The following is a 26,904-nucleotide window of genomic DNA, read 5'->3' as shown; positions in this document are numbered from 1 at the left end:
AGGCCCAGGCGTTTGACTTGGCGACTGTAGTCGTACAGGCTTCATCACACTAAACTAAACAACACCTCCAGGCCCTTGTCCCTGACGCCGAAGCCCTGGATCCACGGCCCCTAGCGCCACATCCCCGCCATGGATCTTGCGGCTCCCTCCTGAAGCAACGAAGCTTGATCTGAACCCGCTGAAGCCACCAGTGAGAGGCCGATATTCTATTGTTCGGTGTTCTCCTATTAAACCCACATCTCCCACCCATTGTCAGCTGCTGGACGGCCATTCTCATTCTATTGTTCGGGTTATTCATTGTTGGAAGACGTCTCTTTTGACTCTTTCGTTATTTTCTCATTCTTCCTTTCCCTTGATTTCCTTTCCCCCTTTGTGCTGCTAGACAGTCCCATTTAGCTTGTTAATCACCATCCTTTCCTTGTTATACTGAACAGTGTATCGCGAACTTGCGAACTAACACGACCGATCCTTATTCAACAACAAGAGAGGAGCGTTGATCGCACAACTCCTCTAATAGCACTCTTTTACTGCTTTGTTTCTAACTCAAAGCTTGCCTTCATTATTTTTCGACATTCGATTTATACGATCGAGTTGCCAACTGAGTGAAACGGCTGGAACCACTTCACTACCTCTCACTTCAACAACATATTTTCACAATTAAACCACAAAACGAACGATAAATCTATCAAAATGGCTCTCCTAAGAACTTTCCTCGCTTCCCTGCTCGTTGCAGCTCCCTTTGCTGCTGCTGCTCCTATCGATGTTGCCGAGACCCTGGGTGATATGGCCGACAGTATCGGAGGTGGCCTTGGAAATGAAGCCGACAAGAAGATGGGAATTAGCGCTTTCCTTCGACCTATGCTCAAGAACCCCGATGCTCAAAACATCATCGCTAACCGATATATCGTTGTGTACAATGACACCTTTGACGACGATGCGATCAGTGCCAAGGAGGCTTCCTTTGCTGCCGCTATCAAGAAGCGAAATCTCAACAAGCGAAGTTCAATCGGCGAGGCCATGTCTACTTCAATTCAGTCGTTCCGCATGAACAAGTGGCGTGCCATGTCTCTAGACGCCGACGATCTCATGGTTCAGGATCTTTACAATTCTGATGAGGTTGCATATATCGAGGCCGACCAGAAAGTTCAACTTAATGCTGCTATTGCTCAAGTTAATGCCCCTCCTGGACTTGACCGTCTCTCTCACGCCCAGGTCAACCAGGACACCTATGTCTTTGACGACTCCGCTGGTGAGGGCATTACTGCCTACGTTGTCGACACTGGTATCAAGATTGATCACAGCGAGTTTGAGGGCCGTGCCACTTTCGGAGCCAACTTCATTAACAATGTTGTAAGTAACCAAAGAATCGTGAACATTTAGAAAGATATGGTGCTAACTGAATATAGGATGACGATGAGAACGGTCACGGCAGCCACGTCGCTGGTACTATCGGTGGTGCTACCTTTGGTGTTGCTAAGAAGGTTGACCTTGTTGCCGTCAAGGTTCTCGATGCCTCAGGCGGTGGCAGCAACTCTGGTGTCCTCCAGGGCATGCAGTTCGTTATTGACGATGCCAAGAAGAAGAACCGCGTTGGCAAGGCTGTTATGAACATGTCTCTTGGTGGTGACTTCTCTCAAGCCATCAACCGTGCTATCGAGGCTCTCTTCAATGCTGGCGTTGTCCCTGTTGTTGCTGCCGGTAACGAGAACGTAAGTGATCAACTATCTGATATGATTTGTAACCTAACTGACTATGTCTATAGCGTGAGACTGCCCTTACTTCTCCTGGCTCTGCCCCCAACGCCATTACTGTCGGTGCTATTGATGCCACTACCGATGAGCGTGCTGATTTCTCCAACTTTGGCCCCGAGGTCGACGTCTACGCTCCCGGTGTTAACGTCCTCAGTGTCGGTATTAAGTCAAACACTGACACCGCTACCCTCAGCGGTACCAGCATGGGTATGTTCTCCTTCCCCACCTATCAAGTCAAGTCTCAAACTGACATGTTTCATAGCCTCTCCTCACGTTGCCGGTCTCGCCGCCTACCTCATGGGCTTCCAGCAGCTTGACGGCCCTGCCCAGGTCGCCAGCCTCATCAAGAGCCTCGCTGGACAGACCGGTGCCAAGGTCAAGAACAACGTCCAGGGCACTACCAGCAACATCGCCAACAACGGCAACCAATAGAAGCAGCAACGCAGCAGCAGCATCAATCAGGGAACCCAGGGACAAGGGAAAGTGGAATTTTTCTTATACCACAAAAATATTTCAGGATAATTGGCCACTTGTACAAACCTGAACCATTTATGCCTCGTGTATGTATGGGATATAATTTAGGGTGTCATTTATGAATCATCTCAAGTCATGTGTATCAGGAGTTTTCTTTGAGGCTTGGAATAGCCTTACCGAGCGTGTTTGTTATTATAGATGGTACGTAACAGCATTATAGACCTTCTAGACTACCATTTGCTTCTCGTCAATGCATAAAGTGACAAGTTTGATGTGCGCCACTTGCTGGATTGAGTTCGAAACCAACTAATACAAGAACCTGCCCTCAGGGAGCAAGGAAGCACCAGACCTTAATATAGGGTGTCAAAATAAACCCAGCGAAAGATATCCTAAATTTACCTAAGTCTTTTTGTCATTTAGGATCAAGGTCCCGAGTTTTCTTTCCTCCTATAGCCTGCTAAGATATTGACCATTATCTAGGTCATTTATTGTATTATCATTCCAAACTTATCCTAGTGCCTTCTGAAGATCAAAGGCCAAAGTTTCTGCCATCATCTTGTTAGCCTGTATCTTGACGGCTCAAAATGAGCAGGACGATGTAACCAAAACCCCTGAAAGATGGGCACGTCCGTCGATGAAAGATCGGCCAAGGCATGTCCCGTCGGCAGTGTAACAGCATGTCGCACCAACAGCATCAAAGATGAAACCTTGCCCCGACACATTTCATGCCTTACTAGTAACAGCACGTCCCAAAGGAGCAAGAATCGCCAAACACGGGTCGAATCAGAGATGGGTGAATTTCTACAAGGTTGCATGAAATGTTTGCCCGCCGCCACCAGTCTGTCATCCTCAAACATGTCGAGATAGACTTGTGGCGTGACGTCGCCGTGAGGCGGAAACCAAGAGCAAGGGATATTTAATTTTCGCACTTCTTCGGCACAATCATAGTCATTGAAGGACTCGATTGCAATTTGACATCCGTGCAGGAGTTTGAGTTGGGCATCAAGACAAGAGACAACATCACCAGTGGGTGAACGGGGGACGAAACTTGAACTGCAACGCGCGCTGTATCGCGCCGCTGCAGGTAGTATTAACAAGAGTATAAGCCCAGCAATATGCCGCTGAGCAGGTCCTGTCATATGAGGACCATTGCTAAATGTGGTATGTACGTTAGGATATCGTTAAAAAGGTTCGTGCCGTGAACAAAGCAAAACAAATCGGCGCGCATAATATTACAATTCTTCGTGACCCGTGATCATGGGGGTAGCCTTCTCGCCACCTGGTAGGAACACACTGGCTTCCCTAAAGATGGTGTCGAATCTGGCTCCGAAAATCCAAGCGGTACCGATCTGTGGATCGGGTGTTAGTTGAGTACAACCTTGAAAGTATGGGGCTGGCGTACCATGAGACCAGAAATGCAGACCAGAGCTGCAATGACAACACCAAAGAGAACAAGAGTCTCCCCTCCGTCCATAGTTGGCTCCTTGTTTTGGACCTGGGCCTGAGTCACAGAGAGCTTCTTGGGGTCCTGCTTGGGGAAGAGAGTCTCAATGAATTGCTCAATCTGGAATTTATTAGCGAACGAATATCAGAGATGTTAAAGAGGAAAGCATACCTTTGCACATTGAGCACTGATGGCAAGGAAGTTGGGGTCACGAGGGTCGTTCTTCTTGGCGATTTGCCGGGCATATCGCTTGAAAACTTCACATACTGTGTAGAGGTTTTGTGTGCACTCGAACATGATCTTGCAGGCATCGCCCTTTGTGATCTTGACGTTCCTCTTGAGAACCTCAGGGTTGCGGAAGACAAGCTCCAGTGTCGCAATGGCCATGCCTTGAGGAATAGCAACAAAGTTGAAAACACTCTGGTCCTTGATGCCCGCCATGTAGAACAAACACTCCTCACTGTGCTTCAGCGCATCGAGAACCATCGCTGAAACACACTCGAGGGCTTTTGTTTGCTGGCTGGGGTCGAACATGTCCTCCCACTTGTCGACGTGCTGGCTCCAGATCTCCTTGGGATACCATCTTCGGCCATCTTGCCAATCTTCATGGATATCTCGAATGATGTTGGTCTTCTGGAGGAATTGCGCCATTGACTCGGTGAGAGAAGGACGCTCAGCAAGCTTGGGATTAGCTAGCTCTGACTCAACGAACAGACGCGTTAGGCCTTCGCCAACGAGACCAGCGACGTAATGGCAGTATAGCTCGTACTCTTCAATAGTCTGCACACCGTTCTTGATCATCTCCTCGTTTTGGGCATAGTCAGCCATGCCATTGCCCATCTTGCGAGTCATTTCTTGGATGATTTGGTAGTAAGGGGCCTTGATCTTCTTGAGCTCTGTAACGACCACATCGAAGTGCTCTAGCAGCTCCTTGTCCTTCTCTTGGCTCTCATGGAATTGCCAACCATCTTCTTCCATGGTGATGTGAAAGTTTCGAAGGAGGGGAACCTTCTTATCCAGGGGGATGGTCATGTCATCCTCAATGGTGTCTAGGCCACGGAGGCAGAGGTAGAAGAGAGTGATAGGGACGAGGAGTTCGTGGTTAAGCTCTTGAATGACAGCAGCGAAGCTGCGACTTGTCATATCGAGGTAACGAAAACATTCTTTTAGCTCTGGGGACTCTGTGCTAGGATCGCGCTGGTGGACGGGATCATGCCAGACCTTCCTGGAGCATTGTCAGACAGGTTCGTTTGTTGCAAGGGCCGAAAGGATGTAAACTTACCATTGGATGATCGATCGAAGCTGATAAGGGTGGAAGAGGTAGTAGAGGTAACCCATTTTGGCGGTGGTAGCGTGAGGGGGAAGGAGAAGGTAGAAGTAGAAGCGAAGCGCGCAAGAGCTTGAACTGAAGCAGTGCACGTCTTGATACAGGCGTACAGGGCCAGGGAAACGGGAAGAAGCAAGTGATAAATATCAATTAAGTTGCGACCAGGTCCCGGAAACGTCTTTGGTGTATGTTTTCACCACGAGATGCTTGGAGAGAGGAAAGGCGAGAGAGAGGACAGATGGGAGAAGCAAAATAAGACTGGTTGACCTCCGCTCCGGATAAATCCACAAATTATGCACAGAGCTCAATTTCTCGTCTGGTAGGGTGGGTGCTGCCGACCGATAGGGGCATAAGCGCCGCGTTACATGCATTAACTGTCGTATTCGGATTCGATGACTGGATTGACTTGGTTCCTGAATGTGATTAGACTCTTGTCACACTGCAAGTCATTAATTAATTTCAGGCCTCATTGATTGATCTGCGCTTATGCAACAACTGGGTTGCATCCGGAGGCTGGTTACAGTTGATCGGATCTCGCAGGCTGTCAATCAGCCGGAACTCCGGTTACAACACCGCCTCCGAACAGCAATTTAAATGCCGGTCCGGACGCCGTCCGTGATGGTGTGTGTTCAGAACGAATGATGAGATGAAACATTCAAGCGAGCTGGTCTTACCCCAGGTTTTACCCAAACAATATCCGAGACAGTGAAACATAGCTGATTGTTTCTCTCAACCTGTGGATGTAGTTATCTAGCATTAGTTACACAAGATTCTAGGCTCATGATCGACAGTGTCCTTGTATTTGACGACCTTTGCAAGCTGCTTCCAGATCGCAGAATTGCTGGTCTTGACTCCTATCTCTAGTTACCAAGTCCAAGGTGTTCTAGATCCAAGATCACCATGGACCCTTATGCATGGAGACGATCCGGGCCTCCTGACCGCCCAGCCGGATTTATCCAACGCCGCTAGGAGTGAAAGCAGTCCTGAACGAGATGTGATAATCAAAGCAGAGGAAAGCCCTTAGCCTTGGCGGTTCATTCTCTGCAATTATCCTAATCTGATATATTAGGTCTGAGGCGCTGCCAGCTGAACCTTACACCACCCGGCTTGCAACGACATGCACCGCTCACTGGTCTGAGCTGCTGAGGTGATAAAGATGGTGCATGTCCAAGAGTATCCCAAAAATTGCTATTGTTACAAGCCGAATACTCCAAGTCATGGAAACCCCTTTGTCGTCCGAATACACTGGAAACCTATATCGATCATTGATGGCATACAGTCCGCACAACACGGAAATTATGCCTTCCTATGAAATCTCGAACAAAAGGGTACCGGATCTGTATCCTTTTGGGGGAAAGAACAATAAGAAAGGTCCGAGGCTTGGTTTTGAAGTTGATAACTCTTGGAAGCTCTAGATCTGGATTGTACCCATGCCATACTCTGAGAACAATGTCCACGCAAGTGCATGGTATTAGAGGCTTTTGAAGCTTTCAATAACCTAAAGGAAACATCCATGACTGAGGAACCGGACATAGTGACCTCCAAGTCCACATGAATCATGAAACCAGCGTGGGCGAAGTTGGTAAGTAAGGTACTTAAGGAATGGGTTTTGAGTGCAACAAGAGCATGTTCACTTCTATGTCAAGCTTCCCTAGCTATGGCTGCTGTCATTTTCGCTCAAGTGAAGTACCCAAGGCTAGAATTCCCTTCGCCGATTCATCTCCTTTGGGTTTCTCTTTCTAATATAGCAGTTAAAGCGCCATTCAGCAGCTGTTGCTTGACATCGAGACTTTATAACGGGAAGGATCCAGCCTGGAAACGGCTGGAGGCTGAGGCAAGCTGAGTATTCTCTCTGGCTTTTCCCTTCTCACAAAACATCATTCTTCTTCTGTGGACTTCAACGTGACTGGTTAGCGTTTATGAATAGGGGCAGAAGGGTAAGGGCGATAGGAAATGGCTTATAATAAAAGTTATAGAACTCAAATATAGAGTTTTCAGAGGTTGATACTTATTATAGTCCTCTCTCTCAAGCAGCCCGGCTGCGTTTTCTCACAGCCTCGATACCCGTCAATCCCAGCATAGCCCCACCATTACGTAGGCCCTCTACCTTATGAGACCCCTCTCTCTGGGCAAGAAAAGACTGGTGCTGGGCTCGGGTTGTGAGGACTGTACTATACATAAGGTACATTGGGCTGGGCACGAAGCCTGAAAGGAAAGTTTCTTACCTCGCGCACTGGCAGGGCAGGGCAGGGCATGGACGGGAGCTTGCGTAAATACAGAGGCGCTGTAGAATACATACGTAGGTTACGTTAATCATTGAATTGGATGCAATGCCAGGAATTTTCCGCCAAGGTCATCTAGCCAAGCTTAGGGTGGGCTGGCAGGCACCTTGACTTAGTTCATTTAGGCAATCCGACGCCATCATCAACATTTCCATTTTCTTGCTTTCAACCATTTTTTTTTTCTTCCTCCCATACTTCTCTCAGTAGTTGATATCTACTACCCTACCATAACCTCGACCATTCATACTTTCTACCCGCCACCTGTACCCTAGATCGCGTACCTGGAACCTGGAAACACCAACCATAAAGTATCCATCATGGTCGTCGATACCGCCTATTACGACACCCTGGGTGTCCAGCCCACGGCCACCGAGCTGGAGATCAAGAAGGCTTATCGCAAGATGGCTATTGTCCACCACCCAGGTTCGCTCTTGTGCCTCACTTCTACCGCTTCATAGCATTTCGGAGAACTAAACATCTGTCACATCGCAGATAAGAATCCTAATGATCCTACCGCCCACGAAAAGTTCCAGGCCATCGGTGAGGCCTATCAAGTTCTATCCGATTCCGATCTACGCGCAGCCTACGATAAGTTTGGAAAGGACTCTGCGAGACCGCAGGAGGGTTTCGCGGATCCAGCTGAATTTTTCAGCTCCATCTTTGGAGGCGAGGCCTTCGTGGACTGGATCGGTGAGATTAGCCTTATGAAGGATCTCACGGCAACCATGGACATCACGATGCAGGAGGAGGAAGAAGCTGCCGCTGCTGAAGCCGCTGCCGCCGCGCAAGCCGAGGAGGATTTCCCTGGAACTGAAGATGCCAAGAAGGAGAGCCTCAAGGAGCAAGAGCAGAAGGCTGAGGACAAGGCCGCTGCCGCTGCAGAGCACCAAGCAGGCCCACCACCGCCGCCTTATGCTGCCGCTTCTGTCAACGACGACAAGGAGACCAAGCCCGCTTCACCTGCCGCTCCCGCCGCTGGCCTCTCCGCCGATACCCCTCAGCGAACCGATGCCACATCCCCCGCTCCCTCGTCGAGCTCACGTAGCCGAACCCAGATCCCTCTTCGACCCGCACTGATGGACAAGTCTCACGAGGACCTTCTTGATGCCGAGGCCAACAAGGGTGAATTAACAGAGGAGGAGCTCAAGCATAAGGAGAAGAAGAAGGGTGGCCTGACCAAGGAGCAGCGTGAGCAGTTGGCAGCATACGAGAAGGAGCGCGCCAAGATTCGCCAGGAGCGTGTCGACACCCTCGCTCGGAAGCTCCTTGATAGACTAAGCGTGTGGACAGAGACAGACAAGGGTCCTGACGTAACCAAGGCATTCCAGGAGAAGATGCGTCTCGAGGTTGAGAACCTGAAGATGGAGTCTTTCGGAATTGATATCCTGCACGCTATCGGTCAAACCTATGTCTCGAAGGCCTCGAGCTTACTCCGCAGCCAGAAGTTCTTTGGTATCGGTGGTTTCTTCAGCAGACTCCGCGACAAGGGCACACTCGTCAAGGAGACATGGAACACCATCAGCAGCGCTATTGATGCTCAACAGACCATGGAGGATATGGCCAAGATGGAGGAGAAGGGTGGTGAGGACTGGACTGATGAGAAGCGTGCTGAGTACGAGAGACGCGTGACTGGCAAGATTCTCACCGCTGCATGGAGGGGAAGCAAGTTTGAGATCCAGAGCGTTCTGCGCGAGGTCTGCGACAGCATTTTGAACGACAAGAAGGTCCACCTCAACAAGCGACTCGAGCGCGCACAGGCTCTTGTTCTGATTGGTGACGTCTTCATCCGGGTATGTTTCAAGTGCTGCTTTGTCGGAATCACACTAACCTTAACTAGGCTGAGCGATCTCCTGAAGAGGAGGGCGACTATCTCGTTTTCGAGCAGCTCGTTGCTGAGGCCGCGATGAAGAAGGACAAGGAGGAAGACCACAAGAAGAAGAAGGACCGCAAGTCCTTCCACAGCAAGGACAAGGAACCCAAAGACAAGGAGCACGCTACGACACCCTAAGCAGGGACGATGTTTCCTGGGGAGTTGGCAAACGGTAGAGAAAAGACTATACAGAAAGGTTGAAGAAGACCTGCTTGTTTGAGACCCTGAAAATGAGGGCGGTATCAACTTGATGGACTTGGCTTGGTGGCTTGCATGATGAACTGGTGGATGGTATAGATCGAGGATGACTGGCATTGATTTAGATATAATTTTCATGACACTATTCCCCCTTTTTTAAATTTGATGGCCATTTGTCTGGTACCTGTAAATATGACTTAGAAGTCAGAAAACACCAGACCTTAATAAAAGGTATCAGAATAAACTTAGCAAAAGGTCTTGAATTTTCTTTCCAACCATAGATATATCACTATCGGAGTGTGTACGTATAGATCAAGGAACAGTGGCGAGAGATGATGTGGTTGAGTTGAAGATTGGAGTTTCATCTCCCGACATCCTATATCCATTTCCTATTTCTGGCAACTATCTAAATTTCCCTATCACGTTCTCGGAACTTGAGGTAGCCGTGCCGAGGGAAGCTTGAGAAGCCATTTCCCGGGTCAGGTTCTCTCTTCTGCAATTTCCTCCAATGATTCCATCTTGTTGACTCGCCAGGTTGGCGTGGAAACTTCCTCCGGGGTATCTGTTATACATAGTATGTATCCAAAAGCAAACTAAAAAAGAAAAAGCACAAAATCTTGGCGACAAATGAAACCCAAAAAGGCCCAAATCTCCGAAGGGCGTATGTATATGTAACGATTGTTCAGGCTGAGTATTTGTGGCGGTGCTCCTTTTAGGAGAGAGAAGATCGTTTGAGAGGTGGAATCGATGGTGCATCGTAGCCGCTGGGAAGCAAAACGCTGTTGAACAGAAACAAAAGGGATGTAAAGATGATCGCTTGCTTGCCCAACGCCTTGTATGCATGCATGTTATTTCCATTGACTTCGTAGATCTGATGATGATATTTTGTTGTGATGCCCTGAGGCTTGCCTGGTGTGTAAAGACGAAAAGAAGGAGAACAAAATTTTGCTATGGTGAGTTGTATGTGTTGCGATGTCTTGGTCGCCTCTGAGATGTGTCGAGTAGTGAGAAAATGTGTCATCTTGCGATGACCGAGATTAGTTGCTGTCTGGTTGCAATTCGATGCCACTATCACGATCCTGTGAGCCCTTCTCCCAAGGCAGAGGAGCCTCGAGTGCTGCACTTCCAGGATCAGTTTCGAGATCGCCAACGCTAGCCAACGCATCGTCTTCATCTTCGTCTTCGTCCCCGATCGCAGGAGCAAGTATATGGCCGCCAAATTCAACGTCGGTGACACGGACCTTATACTCGAGTGCCTTTTGGCCCTCCTTGATAAGAACCTCAGTCCAGTTCAGGCATCGTTTGATACTTTGGTTGATCTTCTGACTATCGACCAGCAACTCCCGGTGCTTGGTCAAATCGAGCTGCAGACGATCTTCATCTCGCTTCCGTCGAGACATGGCCTTTTCGATCGCTTTCTCGTCTGTGGGATCAAGAGGGTCAGAAGCCGAGACTGAGTCAGTCATTGACAAATCTGATTCGTCAAGTGAGTCGTGTTCCTCGTCTGAGGGAGCTGCTGAGTTGTCCTCTTCGCTAAGATCCGAAAGACTAATTGGTGCATCTGTGAGTGCCGCAGAGGTCACTCGGCTAGAAGCTGCTGAAGCAACAGCAGAGAGGCGACCAGATCTTGAAAGTCGTCGATACCTGCGTATCTCAGCCTGCTGTTTCCGTAGTTGCCTTTCCAGTGTCCGATTAATAGCTTCAAGTGAGGCGTTGGTGATTTCCAGATCCTGCACCTTTCGTTCTCTTCGGGCATTGGCGACCAGTTCGTTCACAGGCTCGTGGCTGGACTTTGTAGGACTTTGCAAGTCGGGCTGGGATCCATCTTCCTTTTTCGCTTCTCCTTCTTCCTCTTCCTCCTCCTCATCGTCGAGATCTTCGGCAACTTGAAGAATCGAAGCCATTGTCAAAGCTGGCTGAGCTGAGCCAGGGCTCGAAGGGGGTGAGCCATATTCAAAAGGCCGTCGAGCCGGTGACATGGGCAACCTAGGTGAGTGAGAGTGATCAAAATTGGGAACACTACCAGCTCTTGCATGGCCTCTCTGCTTTTTCGGCGCTGCATCGATGCTAACTCGTCTCTTGGAAGAGGTAATAGACGCTGGGGGGGCTAGTGGAGAAGCTATCTGAGGCGGTGACGCTACTTGCGGTCTGTTCCCAAGACCAGGGGCGCCAGTGTTTTTAAGTATAGAAGGTGTAGGTTGAGCAATCTTGATAGGAGAATGTGGCCTTGGCGGTAGTGCGTGATTTGATTGTTCATTTGTTGAACTGCTGGTGCTTGGACGTTTAGACTGGAGTCTTGTTGTGGATGAATTCGCTGAAGAGGGCTTAAGCTCGAGATCCGCGCCATTGGCATAAAAGAACTTTGAGGATGAAGGTTCGGGTGCGGTACTGAGTGTCGGCGTAAATGGTGCAGAGACGGGAGGGCTGATTGGTTTTTTATATTCAGCATTGGCTTTACTGGCATGGAAGTAGGATGCAGGCTTTTGTGAGCCTAACGAGGGACGACCAGCTGTTTGTGTTGAAGTCGGAGCGTCGCTGGCACGAAAGAATTTGGCGTCCGGGTCTGCTGGAGACTCAGCTCGTGACAATGATTGCCTTCCAGAGGAGCCTAAGGAAGCTCGAGGATCCCATCCATCTCGATCTAGGTTTGGTGTCCCATTGGGCGTCGAACTATTGCTATTGTTGCGACCTTGTCGACTGCCAGAACGGGGAGTCACAGCATCGTCTCGCCCAGACGTGCCTGAGCTCAATCCTTGAGTTGATCGTCGAACTAAAGGAGGTGCGCCTAATAAAGGACCTTTTGCTGTCGAGGCAATCTTGGGCGTCAGAGGCGTTCGTCCGACTGTTTTTGCAGCGGCAGCACTGAGCTGCGGGGGCCTGTGTCTTGTGTCGCTTGGGGCCATTTTCAAGGTAGGAGGAGCGGAACTCGACGAGGTAGAACGGGTCGAGGGAACTGTAGCGGTTACTGAAAGAACATGTTGTTGTTTTGGGTCGTGAAAGCCAAGGGATGGCGTGGTGCGAGCGTTCGAGGATATAGTGGTGCCGCCAGAGGAGAATCGGGGACGAGCCTGAGCCTTAGTCTGGACTTGTGCCTGACCTGGAGTAGGGGTCTTGGATCGGGTCTTTGGGAGAGGTTTAGAAGAGGTGACTAATTTGTTGTTTCCGGCGGAGGAAGCGGAGCGGCGAATATGAGGCTGAGAGACTGAAAGGCCAGGAGATGTAGGACGAGAAGATGACGAATTGATGGTGTTTAGAGTGCGCATTCTGTCCACGAGTTGGGTTGTTGGAACAGCCTCTACTTGCTGGCTCAGGCTGAGATGAGTGGTAGCGGGACGGAGCGGTGAGCTCTCATTGGCTGTGCGTAGAGGCGGTAACGGGAAAGGTGGAAGGGACTTCAGTGGGCAACGCCCTGTAATGCCAATGCTCCAGCGCGGTGATCACTAAAACGCTAGTGGTTTCTGGCTAATTTGGGGTCCAATCTCAATGTCGAGGTGACCACATCCAAAAGTAAACAAACAGTTTCAATGACGAGAGACAAGAGGCGGTGGGGTCGAGTGTTGAATAGATGAAGTGGCTTGACAGGTCGAAGCGGGGGATATCTTTATTTTCTGCAGGAGACAAGGAGTATCCAATTGAGTTGTTCACGGCGGGTATAGACGAGATAGCAATCACCGCCTGTTGGGTCACGACATAAGGTAGGGAGCAGAAAAAAACAAGGTCGTCACGGATGATATCAGGAGAAAAGAGAGGCGAAAGGGAGACAGCCGAGAAGAGAGAAGCACAATCACGAAAATAGACGAGAAATGCTAGGGATAATAATTACAGACAACACCGACCAGAAACTAGCGGGATGAACGGATCGTGGTCATTCATTCAACACAAGGCAAGGCGAAGGACGTGGCCAGGATGGGGCGATCCCTGCTCCAGTCACTGGAGCGAGTGTCTTGCTTTTTGAACTCTCTTCGAAATTGATCATGCTCATGTTTACTTTTCCATGACATATAAATGGACAATGTCATGCTATGGGCTCGACTTTTATATGTCTTGTAATTGGGCAATCTGACTGGTTGCTGTCATCACGAAACATACCTCCCAACCTGGCGGTCTAGGTCAGATATGATAAGATGCACAATTGTTTATTTACAAGCGTGTGCGTCCCTCTGACATCGACAGAATCCCCAGTGAAACTCGCCTATAATTACAAGTATTGCAATATTTAGAACAGTCAATTCCCCTTTCTCCATTCAATGGATTATTAATAAATAAACATCCACCGCTTATTACATTTTATGCCAACTGAAATCACAGATCATGGAATGCCCCTTGCTCCTCGCTACTCATCTCGACCTGTTCCAAATCCCCTGTCCCCTGCAAAGTCCACGGGTGCCAGCTTTTCTCCGTCGATCACTGAGCTGTCTACAGAGTACTCCGTACGGATACTGCTTGTGGCATGACCAACGTTGACGCCACAAGAAGCAACAGCCGAAGGCTTTGGGCCGTATTATTACCGTACTCTCTGGTTTCATGCCATAATGAATCGGCATGAAAAGCAGTAAAGTCAAGTATATTCACCAGTGGGTGGTACAATGAAAATAGAACTTGGTATACAAGCGAGATGGAGTGGTGAGCTTAGAGTAAAGTTATGACAGAAACCCTCTAGAATTATTCTAGCCCGCCCCAGTTCAATTATGAATCGGTAATTATTCACATGAAAATCGAACCTCGAACCTCCAGCCAATCAGCGCTTACCCGTTGCAAGGCTCAAGGTTAGCTCCGGCCTTTCAGCTCCAGCTTCTGATTTTCTTTGTCCGCCGCTGACAAAAGCAAATCCATCAACTATTATCAAAGGCGCATCACAAGGTGGCCCGATGATTCTGCAATAACCGTTCCACAACCCACTCCCTCCCTTCTTCTCGCCAATCGACCCCAACTCTCCAAGTCACCTGGGGGAAAACTCTCTTTTTGTTTCTCGTGTTTCACTTCAGTCTTTATTGTGTCGTCATGGGCGTTATTGGTATCGGCCTCATCGTCGCCTCTGTTGTCTGGGTGCTTGTTCGTCCGCCGTCATGGATGCCAGAGCCGCTGCAGATCCTTCTCCGCTGGAGAGGGACTGGTCCTCCTGCTATTGTAGCTAAGGACGAGGCTGAGACTGAAGCTGATGATGCTGACCCTGCACCCCGTATCATGGTGTCGGATCCCGAGGTGGAACCGGGCCCTCGACTCCGGGCTCGTCCGGCCGATAACCGTACCACACGAGACGACGGCCAGCGTCGAGACCAAGGAAAGGCTACTGCTACTGCGATCGATACCCCAACCTCGTCGTCGAAGATCCACAGGAACGATGCTGCTTCTATGCCGCCGCCTCCTTTACCAAAGGTTGCGCCCCCACCTCCAACCATCACCGAACCCGAAGAGCAAACAACTCCCAAGGCTATCGCATCCGATCCTCCCTCTATTTCCGTCCCCAGCTTCAGCCTCGACAATGCTCCTATTGCGCCGAGTTCACACCCCGCCCCGCGTCGGAACCCCACAACCCCGGGCCCCGCTCTTTCCCCGAATCCAACCTCCATGATGCCTCCGCCTCCAGCTCCGGGCCGTCTACCTCCTCCCACGTTCTCAACTGCCCCACCTGCTGGTCGCATGCCATCACTCTCTCAGTTCCCCGCCGTGAATTCACCGCAACGAGCTCGTGGCCCTCTACCGAACAGAGGTCCTCCGTCATCAGGTGGCCTCGCACCTCCACCTACACACTCATCTAAACCCAGCAAGCCCAATCGCAAGGTCCTCCTCACGCCAGGCCACTCTCCTCTCGACTGGGCTCGCATATCTGGACCGAATGCTGACCTCCGTGGTGTCGAACCCCAAACACCATACCTGCGCGTGACCCCATCTATGCTGAAGCGCATGACAGGTCGCAAGGGCAAAGATGCTTGGATGGCCCTGAACGGCAAGGTGTACAATGTTACTCCATATGCCGACTTTCATCCCGGAGGTGTTCCTGAGTTGATGCGAGGTGCGGGGCGTGACGGTACCAAGTTGTTTGGCGAGATTCATCCTTGGGTGAACTACGAGACTATGTTATCAGCCTGTCTCGTAGGCCTGCTTGTCGAGGAGTCTGAAGGCACTGAGAATCAGATGGACCAGATGGATTAGACCATGACATTGAAGAGACGACATAGACCATAGACGCAAGACTACTGGCGCATCCATGTTACGTGGAAACGGTATTTTACATGTATTAGACTATACTGTTTGCGCCAGAGATGTTCTCCTCGAACACTTAGATGTACATTAGCTAGAAAGATACCCCACAGAGACCGGTCTTTACCGTCTCTTTCCAAATCGAAACTTGAGCTCGTCATCGCTGTCACTATCCGCGACTTCCACAGCTCTTCTCGTTGGCCGACTCCGTTTCGGAGGCTGCTGTCCTGCAGCAGGCTCCGCCGCAGCTCGTTTACTCCCCTGACTCGTGTTCTGTGATGATTGACTCTTTGACTTAGCCTGCGACTGTGTCTGTGCCCCTCGTGTTCGAGTCGCTGGTACCGAAGATCGCTGTGATACTGAATTCCTCTCTTCGTCGCTGCTGTCTGATATGACATTGGCATATGCCCTTTTCTGGGCACGAGATGAAGTCGAGGGTGCTGTAGGCGCAGATGGTTGTGACTGCGTTCCAGGAGCTTGGCTTAAGTTCCTCTTTCTGCGCTCCGTTTCCTCATCCTCGAGCCAGTAATCGTCTCCAACGCCAAACTCCTTCGTCTTGACCTGCGTCAGAGGCACAATAGTCTTTACGGGCTGGCGTCCTGTGGTCTCTCCACGTTGTCTGAACCTCTTGAAGTTCTTCATCCCATTCCACTTGGGGTCCCATCTTCCGTCACGAATGTCTTGTTCTCGAGTACGGGGATGGCTAGGCTGTCGTACTTCGATCTCTTCTACGATGTTGAGTCTGCGAATCTCTGCAAGATCAACATCATCTGGCAAATTTGCCAAATCTTCCTTTTCAGCCCGTGCACGAGCTTCTTCTTGCTCTCTGTTTTGTGCAGCTATTGCCAATATATCGAATTCTTTCTTGATCTTTTTTGGCTCTGGGACCTTCTCAGCTGTCGCAATTTCAATCTGCTCCGCCGGATCCTCCAAATCTTCACCTCGCTCTATCCGTTGACGCTTGAATCTCTCTGCTGCAGTTGTCATACCATCCATGAGGTCATCTTGCGGTAATGGTGAAGCTCGCCTTTTCCTTTGTGAAGACCTGGCATTGCTAGATTGTAGCGTTTCTAGGGGTGCATCTGGCTCCTGAGACACGAATAGACCTTCTTCCTCTGCTGGCGCTTGCGTCGCATTCTGAGTCGCAGCACGGGTTGCGGGTTGATTTACAAGCACTGGTGCTGCAGGAATATCGTCCATATCAACGTCATCATCTCCGCCGAAGCCTGCAAAGCGTCTTTTGACAGTTCTCCTCGTCCGCCCACGTCGAGGAGCAAGCTGTGACTCTTCGTGTGCCTGTGACGTTTCAGCCTGTGTGGCAGGATGCTGTGTCCCATTGGCCACCTCAGGATCTTGAAGAGTCTGGGCTTGATGTTGTGTACTATGTGCAGACTCAACCTCGAGAGGGCGTCGAAGAATACTCGCATCTTTGATGAGGATTGCTTCCAAAAACTCACTCTGCTCAATAGGGCGATGGTCCAGTCTCAGGGATACAGACCTGAAAAAGTCCACATACCAGTCAACTGAACCTCCTTTCGACGGGACGAAGCGTACTACTACTACACCTTTGCCCTCGCTGCCGTCATTAAAGGCACCGAGGCCCTTTTCACCAGCGACACTTTTGACATATTGAACAAAGTCATCGACCGAAGTTTCTTCGGGAACAACATTTCGCAACAACGCTTTGCCACCACCACTCGTAATAGGCGCCAGCAAGTTGTTGTACTGTACGGGGTCGTAGAAGATGAAGCTGTAGCCTTCAAATATGTCGCGCCTCCCTGGATCTGGGGCATACGTCGAGTCAGGGTGTTGTACAGGCTCGCCTCCCCTTGAAGGCAAATGCTGCATAGCATCGGGCCAGTTTTGATCAAAGTCCTGCTCCAAGGGGCTCAAGTCGGTGGTCTCCGCCCCATCCACTAGATTTCCGGCTTCAGCCACTGCATCGAGGAAAGTTTCCGTTACAATGTGTTTCCCGTTGATCAAGGCCTGAAGCCCTTTGGCTGTATTTCGCTTCTTTGAGACAACATGTGTGGTCGAGTCAGCATATTCTGTCACAAGCTTGATATCAAGCTGCTCGAATCTTCCTCGAAGTGTAGTTAGGGGGTCTGTCTGTATTTCCTTGCTGGTGAAGGAAAACGCAAAGACAACTGGTTCCCAGGAGATGCTGTGGACTGTAAGCGGCGTGACACCGGATCGGATGAAACGCGTTACCTGAATCTGTTTGGGCATTTCCCCATTGTAAACTCGGCCTTATCCCCTTCAATCACCTTTCTCTTGCCTTTGATCTTTTCTCCGTTGACGACTGTCCCTATTTTTGTCGCCAAATCTTCGATCGTGAGCGTTGAGCGACTCCTTGGATTGTGCGCCTGGCCTTTCTCGACAGGGCTGACGGTGATGGTCAAGTGCTTGCGCGAGATTGTATTGTGTGATATCGCAAGTTGGCCGGCTATAGATTTTATGAGCATCAATTCTTTCGGTTAGGGGCATTTCTCTTACGTTCTGCGGCTGTTCGACCAAATAGGTAGGTTTTCCCTGGTCGCAACCATAACTTTCGGCCTAGGGATGATTAGCCACATCGACAGATGAAGGTCAAAACTCACCATCAAAGGCCTCTGAATTCTCCAGGATCCACATCTCCAGGCGTCAAGTACGACGCGAGGTCGTTTACAATTCCATACAAGTATTGGCGAAGCTGCAAGTTATGACGTGAGGTCGAGATCGCGAATCTTGCGGGGCCGTAGACGCGACTCGGTCAGCCTTTCGCGACGCCAGATCACGTGTCTAGCTTGATCTCACTTACACGGCGTCAATTACGGGGTGAACAAAGAGAAGGTGAAGTCATAGGCTTCACTGTTCCCAGGAAAGGATTGAATGTTGAAATATTTAGAAACTGATATGCCCATACATTATGCAGTTTCTTTTGGCACTCAAGCTTAAAGTTAGCTGCTCTTCTTCTTCTTGCTCCTCGATTTGGGTCTCGTGTATGATTCAGGGTACGGTTTAGGATATCAGGCAGAATCATGTCAACTTGTCTCTCAGGAGTATTGTTTGTTGCATGGAATAAACACCCCACAAGGCACTCATTGCGAATCCTCTTTCTATTCTCTTCACACAAAAGGCGTTCCGAAAAGGCCTATAACGCCACACTCGATCCCCCACCAAGGCTTCATTAGGAAACAGAAACGTGAGTTATTATCGCTACTACTTGAAGTGCATATTCGCAGACTTTTTCGTATTCTATACCGCTGTCTAACTAGTTGAAGATCAAGATCAGAGCTATGGACCATACAGGCCCAAGAAACCACTGATGTCAAGCTGAGAATTACCATGGACGAGCGCAACGGTACAGATCACAATCAAAGCGTAAGTCATGGCATCTTTCACTGCAAGGATCGGGCGCTAACAGATGAATGTGTAGCCACCTCGTAAGAGACCAAAGACAATTCACTTCGGCAATGCGGAGCCACGCACTGGCGAACTTCAGCCATTTACATCTGTCGGCAACCACTCAACCAGTGGGCAGCACGATACGGAGTCGAAGGAGATTGACTACGCTGGCACGATCCGTAAAGAATGCGCCGGTATGGAGATGGATTCGAATCATCGTTTCCTTTACGTTGTTCCGGAAAAAGGAGTTGTGGTTTTCTTTCAGGGCATGAACCAAGCTGCAGCAACTCTCGACAAGGACTACATGGCCAAGGCATGTGAAATGGTAACATTCCAATTCGACTCGAGCCACACAATGAGGCTGTTCGCAGAGCTTCTCAAAGCACACTTCGAAAACTATAGTGGCGTTATGCCCCGGGTCCATGCGGAAGTTCTTGTATTCGAGAGTGCTTCTTTTCCCGAAGCACCATTTCTCAACGGATGGGACACGGAACCACACGCACATGGATCCTACACAGGCGCCCATAATCACGTTAGAGACCGGGTGGCCGCCGTGCTCAGCGTTTCGACAGACATGGGAATTGAGTTCCATCTCTGCCGTCCCTGGAGAGACTTTGGTTTCCTTAACGGGGCTACGGCTCCCCTACGAGACGCTGGGTACGATCTGTCGGTCACTTTGGAAGAGGTAAATTGGCTACAAGTGCCAGAATGATTCAGCGGCTTTTTGAAGGCAATGACAGTTAGAGTGGTGACTGGAGAACCTCTAGACAGCGCGAATCTCCAATTTCAATCCAATCTAACATATGAGATTGCTAAAGTTCTGGTCGATCATGGGAATCGATTTATCCGTTATTGATCATTGTGTTTTTCGTCACGCGCGGACATCGTCTGCCTTTGCTGCATGCCTGGGCATAACACTTTACAGTACAGTCTTTGATTTGGTGGGCGAGAGAAATCTTTTGAGAATACGGGCTGTGCGGTTAGTGACCATACTCACGAAGCAGTTCACTTTCCTACAAGCAAGATGGTGGAATTTCGATGTTGTCAGTGGATATCTTGGAAGCATCAAGCTATAAGTTTGCTACATGATGAATTCAAACAGATCATAAATTATTAGTTTCTGTTAACTACATCATTACTCCTCACACAGGATTCTTCCTACTCTGACCATGGGAACAATACCAGTCAACAGTATCCAGACACTCAAGCCGGCCAGTAATACAGATACCAAGACGGCAATGGCGTATCTTATCTTATCTGTTTGGAAGCTAATCTATAACAAATGAACAAAGTAAGCTACCTTCAAATTTTACTCGGCAAATGGCTCAAACGCTCGAATTGCGTCGTGTCCATAAAAAGGTGTGATTCAGTGCCAAAGTCAAACATACAGCGATCATACTAGTTACAATTACTCCTCGAGTAGAAAGAAATGCAATATGCCACTCTCATGAGGTTTGTTATTGTCAAATTGTTCATCCGTCTGCCTATCATCTCAACCATTCTCCGCTCCAAACTTCAAAGCACATCAAATCGTAACTTGGTCAGGTTTGGTAGCTTTGCTTCCAGTGCTTGTTCGAGTCAATACTAAATACTCCCTACAGTTGTTATACTTACTAATGCGTGGTCACGGTGCAATTGCTACATCGGACATGTTCGCAGTTCGTGCAAATGGTATGTACGGCCCAATCCCAGGTCTGAAGGCAGCGACACTAATAATGAGACGTTACACTCAACCATGGCAACTTTGGATAGAATGAGACTGTTTCTTACACATTTCCAGTAATACGTGACTGGTTCAGGAGCCATATTGGGCTACCTAAGGATGCAATCAGTGTAAGTCCATTATAAGAAAAAGTTCTTGGTTACCTACATGTGATTTGAGTATATCGTGAGTATCGGTAGTTGACTTACACTCATTTCTGAGCTCCAAAACGGGCTCGAAGCTCGAGCTTTATTCCGATGCGGCTCTGCGGTCGACTGACACTCAAGGCTCGGGGTTACCGCGAAGGATGCAACCCAACGCCGCCCAGGGTACCAATGAGAAGTCCCGTTTTCGCAGAAACGTGATAAGTTCACTTTTAGCCGGGTTGTTCATTGTTAGTGCCATATTGACGTCAGTGAATGGGGTTGGGGGCGAAACTTGGATAGTGTTGGTGATGACAGGTAAGAGCAAGGGGACCTAGGTTGCCAATAGAATGAAGGTCTCGTGCTGCAGTGGTTGAGAACGTATGACTCAAGTAGAGTTTCGGGATTAATAGCTATCTGTGAATAAGGTATATCCGGGCTCCAGTGTGTCTTTAATGAGTTGCATCGGGCGACTCTGGCAAGGTGTGTTAAAGACACGAGACACGAGACGGGAGCTTTGAGGGCATGCAGCAGTGGCACATGGCAGGTCAAGTTCACTATAGGCTCATTATAGTCGCTTCCTATCCTCCATTGTTGGTACTAGCAAGTGTACTTGTGAGGCTCAAGTCAACCAAGCCCATGCATCCTGCTGTCGTATGTTACCGACAAACGGTCAAAGTATGATTGGATCTGGACCTGTGATGTCCGGCCACCTTAAGCCAGTCTATCGAGAATTTCAACTGGGCACGTATTTACCAATGCGTTTCTCGTATTTTCATTATGTACTTATTACCTAGCTTAAGCCATTTAACATGGTAACAAATGCTAACATTTGACAGTATTTGATCATAAACTCAACGCCAACATTTCCCAAGCGCCGTATATACTTTTGCAAATAGGAGCAAAAAACAAAGGACTTTATCACAGCCCAGGCACAAGTCCCTAAACCTTGCTGGGTTTATAGCACTCAGCTATCATCTTCTTCCGACCAACTCTCCTGCTCTTGATACTGATAGCACCGCTCGCTTGAGATCTAACACGATGTATTTCCTCGGGATCGTGATTCGTAGCACGAGCAATTTCACGAAGTTCGCCAATCTTCCAGCCGCGCAGGAAGAAGAGGCACAGTCCGCCAGCGATATACATTACGCCGACAAAAATTTGGGCGCCGATGTACTTTCCGGTGCCGGCGACAATCTGTAGAGCAATGGGTGTGCTGAACGTACAAGGCAAGCTGATGATGACCCAAGTCAAGTTGAGAGCAGCAGGAACATCAGCAAGGCCGACAACCTCGGCTGTGACTGGAGCAACTGTTGCCCAGTAGGTTCCGGCCATGCCACCTCCCACGATGGTGAAGAAGAGAAGAAGTCCATAAGACTTGGCGTTGATCCAGATAGCAAAGACGAGAATTGCAGCCAGCCAAGTTGTGCCGCAGGCCATGTTGATTCGCCCTGTGCGATCACTGAAGTACCCGATGAAAGGACGGCCAGCAGCCTGACCCAGATTGAAGATGGCGCTGACCATGGCTGCTTGAGAGGCATCGAGACCAATGAAGTTGGCATAGTTTGCCAGACTGAAGATGAGAACCACGTATCCTAGCATGCTGAACCATCCATAACCAAGAAGCAAGATAAACTCAGCACGTTTGAGAAGTCCGAGGTCGAAGGGTGCTTGACGAGAGCCAATGATCTTGTTACGATCCTTGACAAGAATAGTGCAGATGATATTGACGACGAAGACAATAATGCCGAGTATCCTGTACGCCCATGCGAGACTGATGTTCCTGATGATAGCTCCAGCTGCCAAGGAGTATAACAACCCACCGAGACCCGAACCAGCGGCACTGATACCGTTTGCGAGTGATCGACGAGTTGTGAACCATTGAGGAACGATACCGACGCTGGGAACAAAGAGGCAGCCCATTCCCAGACCAAAGAGGACACCCTGTGTGAGGAAGAGTTGATATATCTTGGTCGCAAAGCTAGCGCATATCAAGCTAGCGGTTTCCAGTACGATACCGGCGAAGAGAGTAGGTTTTGTGCCGAATTCGCGGACGCAGAGTGTAGCAAGGGGTGAGACAAGCATGGCACAAGCAATACTCAATGATCCGACAAAGGCGTAGTGAAGAGATGTTGCCCCGGGGAATGTGTTATTGGCGATGAAGTGAGCGAGAAAGACTCCGTAACTCGAGTTGAGACCCCATGTATGGGCGTTGATAGTCGCAACACAGGCACAGCAAACCCAGCCATAGCCTCCATTGGGTGGTGGAGGCGGTACATCTGTTCTCGGGGGAAACATATCGCCGTTATCCTTCTCCTGGCTCGAAATTTGCCGTTGAACTTCCTGGGCTGGAGTGATGACATCGCCTTCTTCGGTAGTGGTGGTGTCGAGACTCCTCCGAGCCGAACCCATCTCCGGCTCCGGCTCCGGGGACCGGGAAGTCTTTTTCTCGTCGTTGTCTCCCATTGTTTAGGGCAATTTGGAGGAAAGACGAAAGGAAAAAGATGGAGGAGTCATGATTTTTAGTAAAAAAAAAATGGACAAAAAGGGATCAAGTGCTTCTTAACTATGACCCCCGGCTTAGAGGGACCGTCTAGGGCATCTCCGACAACCGGAAATGGCGTCCGGGGATAAGACGGGTCCAGTTTTGATGCGTCTTGGCTTCGGTTGGCGGCGCAGAACCACGCGGGCCGTAAGCCATCTCTGTATGTCTCGCTAGGGTCTTCTCGTGCTGACAATGTTGTAATTGGGTGATGTATCTTACAAACAGAGCCAAGATCCAATGAATGAAGCTGTCTACTCACTGCACCAAGACGAGTCTCCCTTTGGCTTCCGCATACAGGCAACAGACGGTCATAACAATAAGACCAAGGGGAATAAGATTTGAGCCTGGGGATAAAGCGGGGGTGAATGTCAAGTATCCAATCCAATCTCAGCCGATCTGATCGGCTATTACCCGCATTCACTCGCTCCCACTTCCGCCCGCCTTTTCCTTTCTCGTTGCTCTCCTTGTGACCTTTCGTGGGGTAATACACATACATTATTTGACACCAAGACCCGGCATTTCATGTCGGTGAATAGCAAGTGTCGTCTTTTCTGCTTATAAATGCCACATGGTTTGTCATAAGATGTGTCAAAAAAGGGCGCCAAGCTTCAGCACTGCTCGTCTAATATGCCGAGGTCTACGGCGTTGCCCCTCCCAGACTATTCAATGGGAATAACGCATTGTCAAAGAAAGGGCGTTCATTTGTTATTCTGACCCTGGTCGATGTTCTGATATGCAAGTCAGGTGAGCTAGAAAGTACGTACAGAGAGAAGAGAGAGAATATCTGCTGGAGCCTGGTGTCCCTTGGCCACAAGGATATTATCATATGCTTAGGACAATTTATAAACATTCAGGCTCAATCCTATGAATAAACCAAACAAACTCATCATAAAATAAACACCTCTTTCGACGTTTTCTAGACTTGGAGGGAGCAGCCTCTTTCTCTTCTCGAGCCTTCGTGATGTTCACCGTAGCCTCGAATTTTGTTCTGCCTAACCCATACAGCTCTGCATTCGTGACCGAAGATTAAATGTTCCTGAATGATACACTGTTTATGAACCATTTTCTTCCCGTTCAATGAACTGGGCATACCGAAACTATGAGAAAGGCCAATGAGCGGGTTATTTACAATATAACCTCACAGCTTGGCATCAGCTCAAGTGCTTGTTCAATGTACACACCTGGAGATGCAGTGCACAAGATGAACAACTCAACGTTCGCTATGAACACGGCTTTTCGACTATTGCTGAGAACAATGCACAGAACACGGTTACACAAAGGTCTGTTCCAACTCAGAACAATTGTCAACACAGAATCAGGTCCTTGTTATGAACACTTGGATTGTAAGATATATACCACACAGCCTCACCAGCCTTTGAAACGAGCCTAACTCCCCATTCAGCACGGATTCTTTGATCAAGCACAACCTACTCTGATCAGGAACAGCCTACTCATTCGGTTAGAAAAAGAGAAGAAACAACTTGCGCCGCTCATAATGGGATTCAAACTTCAAGCCGCCGGTCCAGGGGCGATTGTCTCCATCGTCCTCTTAAGCATGGTTTTAGTAATCCGAATCACCGGATTTTTTGTTTTGCAATACGGTCGCTGGAAGTACCAGCACTTCGAGGGACGCCTAAACGGGTCAAAAAAGATTTCTGTAATCTTCACGATCCGGAACTCGAAGGATCCCAATCTGATTGACTATGTTTGGGCTATCCTTAAGAACAAACCTGAGCAGCTCCTGATAACTACTAACAACAGAAAGGCTCAGCACAGGGTAGACGGTAAGTTGCAAGGGTTGAGATTTGCGTACTCTGATACAAAGATTAGTGTTGGTGCTGTCAACGAGCCGAATAGACGTCGCGAGATCGCCCATGCTTTGGACTCAGTTAACACTCCGTTTACTGTTCTGACTGATCAGGGAGTTCATTGGCCTGAGGGATTCCTCAAGTCGGCAATGACCCCCTGTGAAAATCATCGTGTTGGCTGCGTCACAGTTCCTATGATGGCACGCAAGCGAGATGGAATCTGGGGCTCGTTCTTGACATGTCTCGTCTCGTGTCAATAATCCCTCATGGCGGAGAGGAATAGGGCTCTTAACGCTCTCGATTCCTCTATACTTTTCACAGGATCGCCTATCATATTCCGCACCAAGTTGACTGCCCAGCCAAGATTCAAGCAGCAGTTCGAGGTTGAGCCGTGCTTGAACCGACGGCATGGTGTCCATAAAGCAGATGAGTATCTGTTCTTCAACCGATACTTGCTTCAGGAAGAGGCTCCGCGCGAAGAACCTTGTCTTGTTATATTCCAAGACACGCCGGAAGCCACTGTTCTTGTGGACCGACCTTCTATCGCCGAGTTTATTAGTGAGTACCTTCGGATGACACGCAATCTTTGGCGGCTTAGCCGTGTGATGATTCGTGGGAAGGAGCGCAACCAGTACCCCTGTGCCTTTTTACTGACGCATCTCAGCAGTTTTGTGTCGTTTCCCCTGATGTACGAGATTCTCTTCTTTCTTCTCGTACACTTCACAGTCCATCTTGGCGACGACGAGTGGGCGGCTTGGATCATATTTGGATATTCACTTACCTTCTTCCTGACGGTTGTGGGGGCACAGATAATTCGGCGTTTCGTTGTAGGCGGTGACTACGGCTTTGGCATAGTGACACCTAACATGGCTGTTTTGGTAGGTTACCCAGCCTACTATATCCTTGGGCTCCTCAGGCTTGTGGCACTGGCCACCGCATGCAAGGCCGACATTGAACTAATCAGCGAGGATGAAATTAAAGTGAGAGTGGGCGACCCTGAGGCTCTGCGATATTCCGTTCACGGCGCTGAGGAGGCTCGAACGGACATCGACGAACCGCCGTGGATACCGGAATGTATGGAGTTGGAGAGGCCCCGGCGTGTGCTTCGACCACTGCGTGACTTCCCACTGTACGTCATTGAGGAGTAGGTTGTCCGAAGCCAATCAAGTTGATGATGAGTGTTCTGTCCAGCCGGGGCATTGGGATGAGACGCGAAAGCTCATGCCCTCCTACCGAGAACTAGGCAGTGTGATGGGAGTCAGGAAGTTGACATCGAACTTGACCGAAACGAAGTAAAAAGGCAAGTATTTTCCTCTGTGCTAATAAAGTCCTATTCGAAAGCCCTTTGGCTTATGTAACTAGCCCACTTGGATCCTTATTGAGACAGAAAACCGTAACATATAAAAATGCTCAAGCAAGAATGTAGTAGAATTGGGGTTTCAAAGTTGTAAAACACGATATTTGTGTTCTGTGTCCCAGTGTCACTCAAAGTCGAATGGTAGTACACACGATTGCTTCAAACTACCTAGGAAACGCCCCGACCACGCAGTGAATTAGCCATATAAAGTGGAGTTCGGATACAGTGGCAAATTTTGGAAAGAGAGTTAAGATCTAGATCTCCCGAAACCATGTCTTCAGATTCAGTCTGGGGAATGCCTGTGGGGATACCTTCAAGGGACTCGTCTGTGCTTGTGTATGGGGATGAATCCCCAGCTATAGAAAGAGTGGTGTGATTGCGGAACCGAAGTGCCTGTTACATTGTTGCAATCAGA

At 49.2% G+C, this 26,904-nt stretch overlaps 10 protein-coding genes across 10 annotated transcripts; 6 read left to right on the top strand and 4 right to left on the bottom strand.

The window, feature by feature from the left end:
* Positions 1-690: 690 nt before the first annotated feature.
* On the top strand, positions 691-2,183 carry FPRO_03277 (putative alkaline protease (oryzin); the record flags this gene model as incomplete). Its single annotated transcript, XM_031226529.1, has 4 exons — positions 691-1,350; positions 1,407-1,709; positions 1,763-1,958; positions 2,014-2,183. The coding sequence occupies 4 exons, from the start codon at positions 691-693 to the stop codon at positions 2,181-2,183; spliced, it is 1,329 nt and encodes a 442-aa protein (XP_031077056.1).
* Positions 2,184-3,457: 1,274 nt separating this feature from the next.
* On the bottom strand, positions 3,458-5,007 carry FPRO_03278 (putative farnesyl-diphosphate farnesyltransferase; the record flags this gene model as incomplete). Its single annotated transcript, XM_031226527.1, has 4 exons — positions 3,458-3,574; positions 3,628-3,789; positions 3,841-4,894; positions 4,952-5,007. The coding sequence occupies 4 exons, from the start codon at positions 5,005-5,007 to the stop codon at positions 3,458-3,460; spliced, it is 1,389 nt and encodes a 462-aa protein (XP_031077055.1).
* A 1,540-nt stretch (positions 5,008-6,547) lies between these two features.
* On the top strand, positions 6,548-6,839 carry FPRO_03279 (uncharacterized protein; the record flags this gene model as incomplete). Its single annotated transcript, XM_031226526.1, has 2 exons — positions 6,548-6,578; positions 6,643-6,839. 2 exons carry the CDS (start codon positions 6,548-6,550, stop codon positions 6,837-6,839), a joined length of 228 nt encoding a protein of 75 aa, XP_031077054.1.
* Positions 6,840-7,595: 756 nt separating this feature from the next.
* FPRO_03280 (uncharacterized protein) lies at positions 7,596-9,286 on the top strand (the record flags this gene model as incomplete). The annotated part of the gene is made up of 3 exons (XM_031226525.1): positions 7,596-7,701; positions 7,771-9,068; positions 9,116-9,286. 3 exons carry the CDS (start codon positions 7,596-7,598, stop codon positions 9,284-9,286), a joined length of 1,575 nt encoding a protein of 524 aa, XP_031077053.1.
* Positions 9,287-10,383: 1,097 nt separating this feature from the next.
* FPRO_03281 (uncharacterized protein) lies at positions 10,384-12,609 on the bottom strand (the record flags this gene model as incomplete). Its single annotated transcript, XM_031226524.1, has 1 exon — positions 10,384-12,609. The coding sequence occupies one exon, from the start codon at positions 12,607-12,609 to the stop codon at positions 10,384-10,386; it is 2,226 nt and encodes a 741-aa protein (XP_031077052.1).
* A 1,738-nt stretch (positions 12,610-14,347) lies between these two features.
* FPRO_03282 (uncharacterized protein) lies at positions 14,348-15,499 on the top strand (the record flags this gene model as incomplete). The annotated part of the gene is made up of 1 exon (XM_031226523.1): positions 14,348-15,499. One exon carries the CDS (start codon positions 14,348-14,350, stop codon positions 15,497-15,499), a length of 1,152 nt encoding a protein of 383 aa, XP_031077051.1.
* A 171-nt stretch (positions 15,500-15,670) lies between these two features.
* Positions 15,671-18,181, bottom strand: FPRO_03283 (uncharacterized protein; the record flags this gene model as incomplete). The annotated part of the gene is made up of 4 exons (XM_031226522.1): positions 15,671-17,711; positions 17,759-17,993; positions 18,044-18,103; positions 18,148-18,181. 4 exons carry the CDS (start codon positions 18,179-18,181, stop codon positions 15,671-15,673), a joined length of 2,370 nt encoding a protein of 789 aa, XP_031077050.1.
* A 693-nt stretch (positions 18,182-18,874) lies between these two features.
* FPRO_03284 (uncharacterized protein) lies at positions 18,875-19,646 on the top strand (the record flags this gene model as incomplete). Its single annotated transcript, XM_031226521.1, has 2 exons — positions 18,875-18,910; positions 18,966-19,646. The coding sequence occupies 2 exons, from the start codon at positions 18,875-18,877 to the stop codon at positions 19,644-19,646; spliced, it is 717 nt and encodes a 238-aa protein (XP_031077049.1).
* A 2,075-nt stretch (positions 19,647-21,721) lies between these two features.
* Positions 21,722-23,245, bottom strand: FPRO_03285 (related to protein MCH2 (monocarboxylate permease homolog); the record flags this gene model as incomplete). Its single annotated transcript, XM_031226520.1, has 1 exon — positions 21,722-23,245. One exon carries the CDS (start codon positions 23,243-23,245, stop codon positions 21,722-21,724), a length of 1,524 nt encoding a protein of 507 aa, XP_031077048.1.
* A 1,574-nt stretch (positions 23,246-24,819) lies between these two features.
* Positions 24,820-26,280, top strand: FPRO_03286 (uncharacterized protein; the record flags this gene model as incomplete). The annotated part of the gene is made up of 2 exons (XM_031226519.1): positions 24,820-25,361; positions 25,416-26,280. The coding sequence occupies 2 exons, from the start codon at positions 24,820-24,822 to the stop codon at positions 26,278-26,280; spliced, it is 1,407 nt and encodes a 468-aa protein (XP_031077047.1).
* Between the last annotated feature and the right edge of the window lie 624 nt (positions 26,281-26,904).

This window comes from Fusarium proliferatum (assembly GCF_900067095.1).
Source record: "Fusarium proliferatum ET1 genome assembly, contig: FPRO_scaffold002, whole genome shotgun sequence".
In the NCBI taxonomy this organism is placed as follows: domain Eukaryota; kingdom Fungi; phylum Ascomycota; class Sordariomycetes; order Hypocreales; family Nectriaceae; genus Fusarium; species Fusarium proliferatum.
This window is presented reverse-complemented; position numbering and strand designations above follow the sequence as displayed.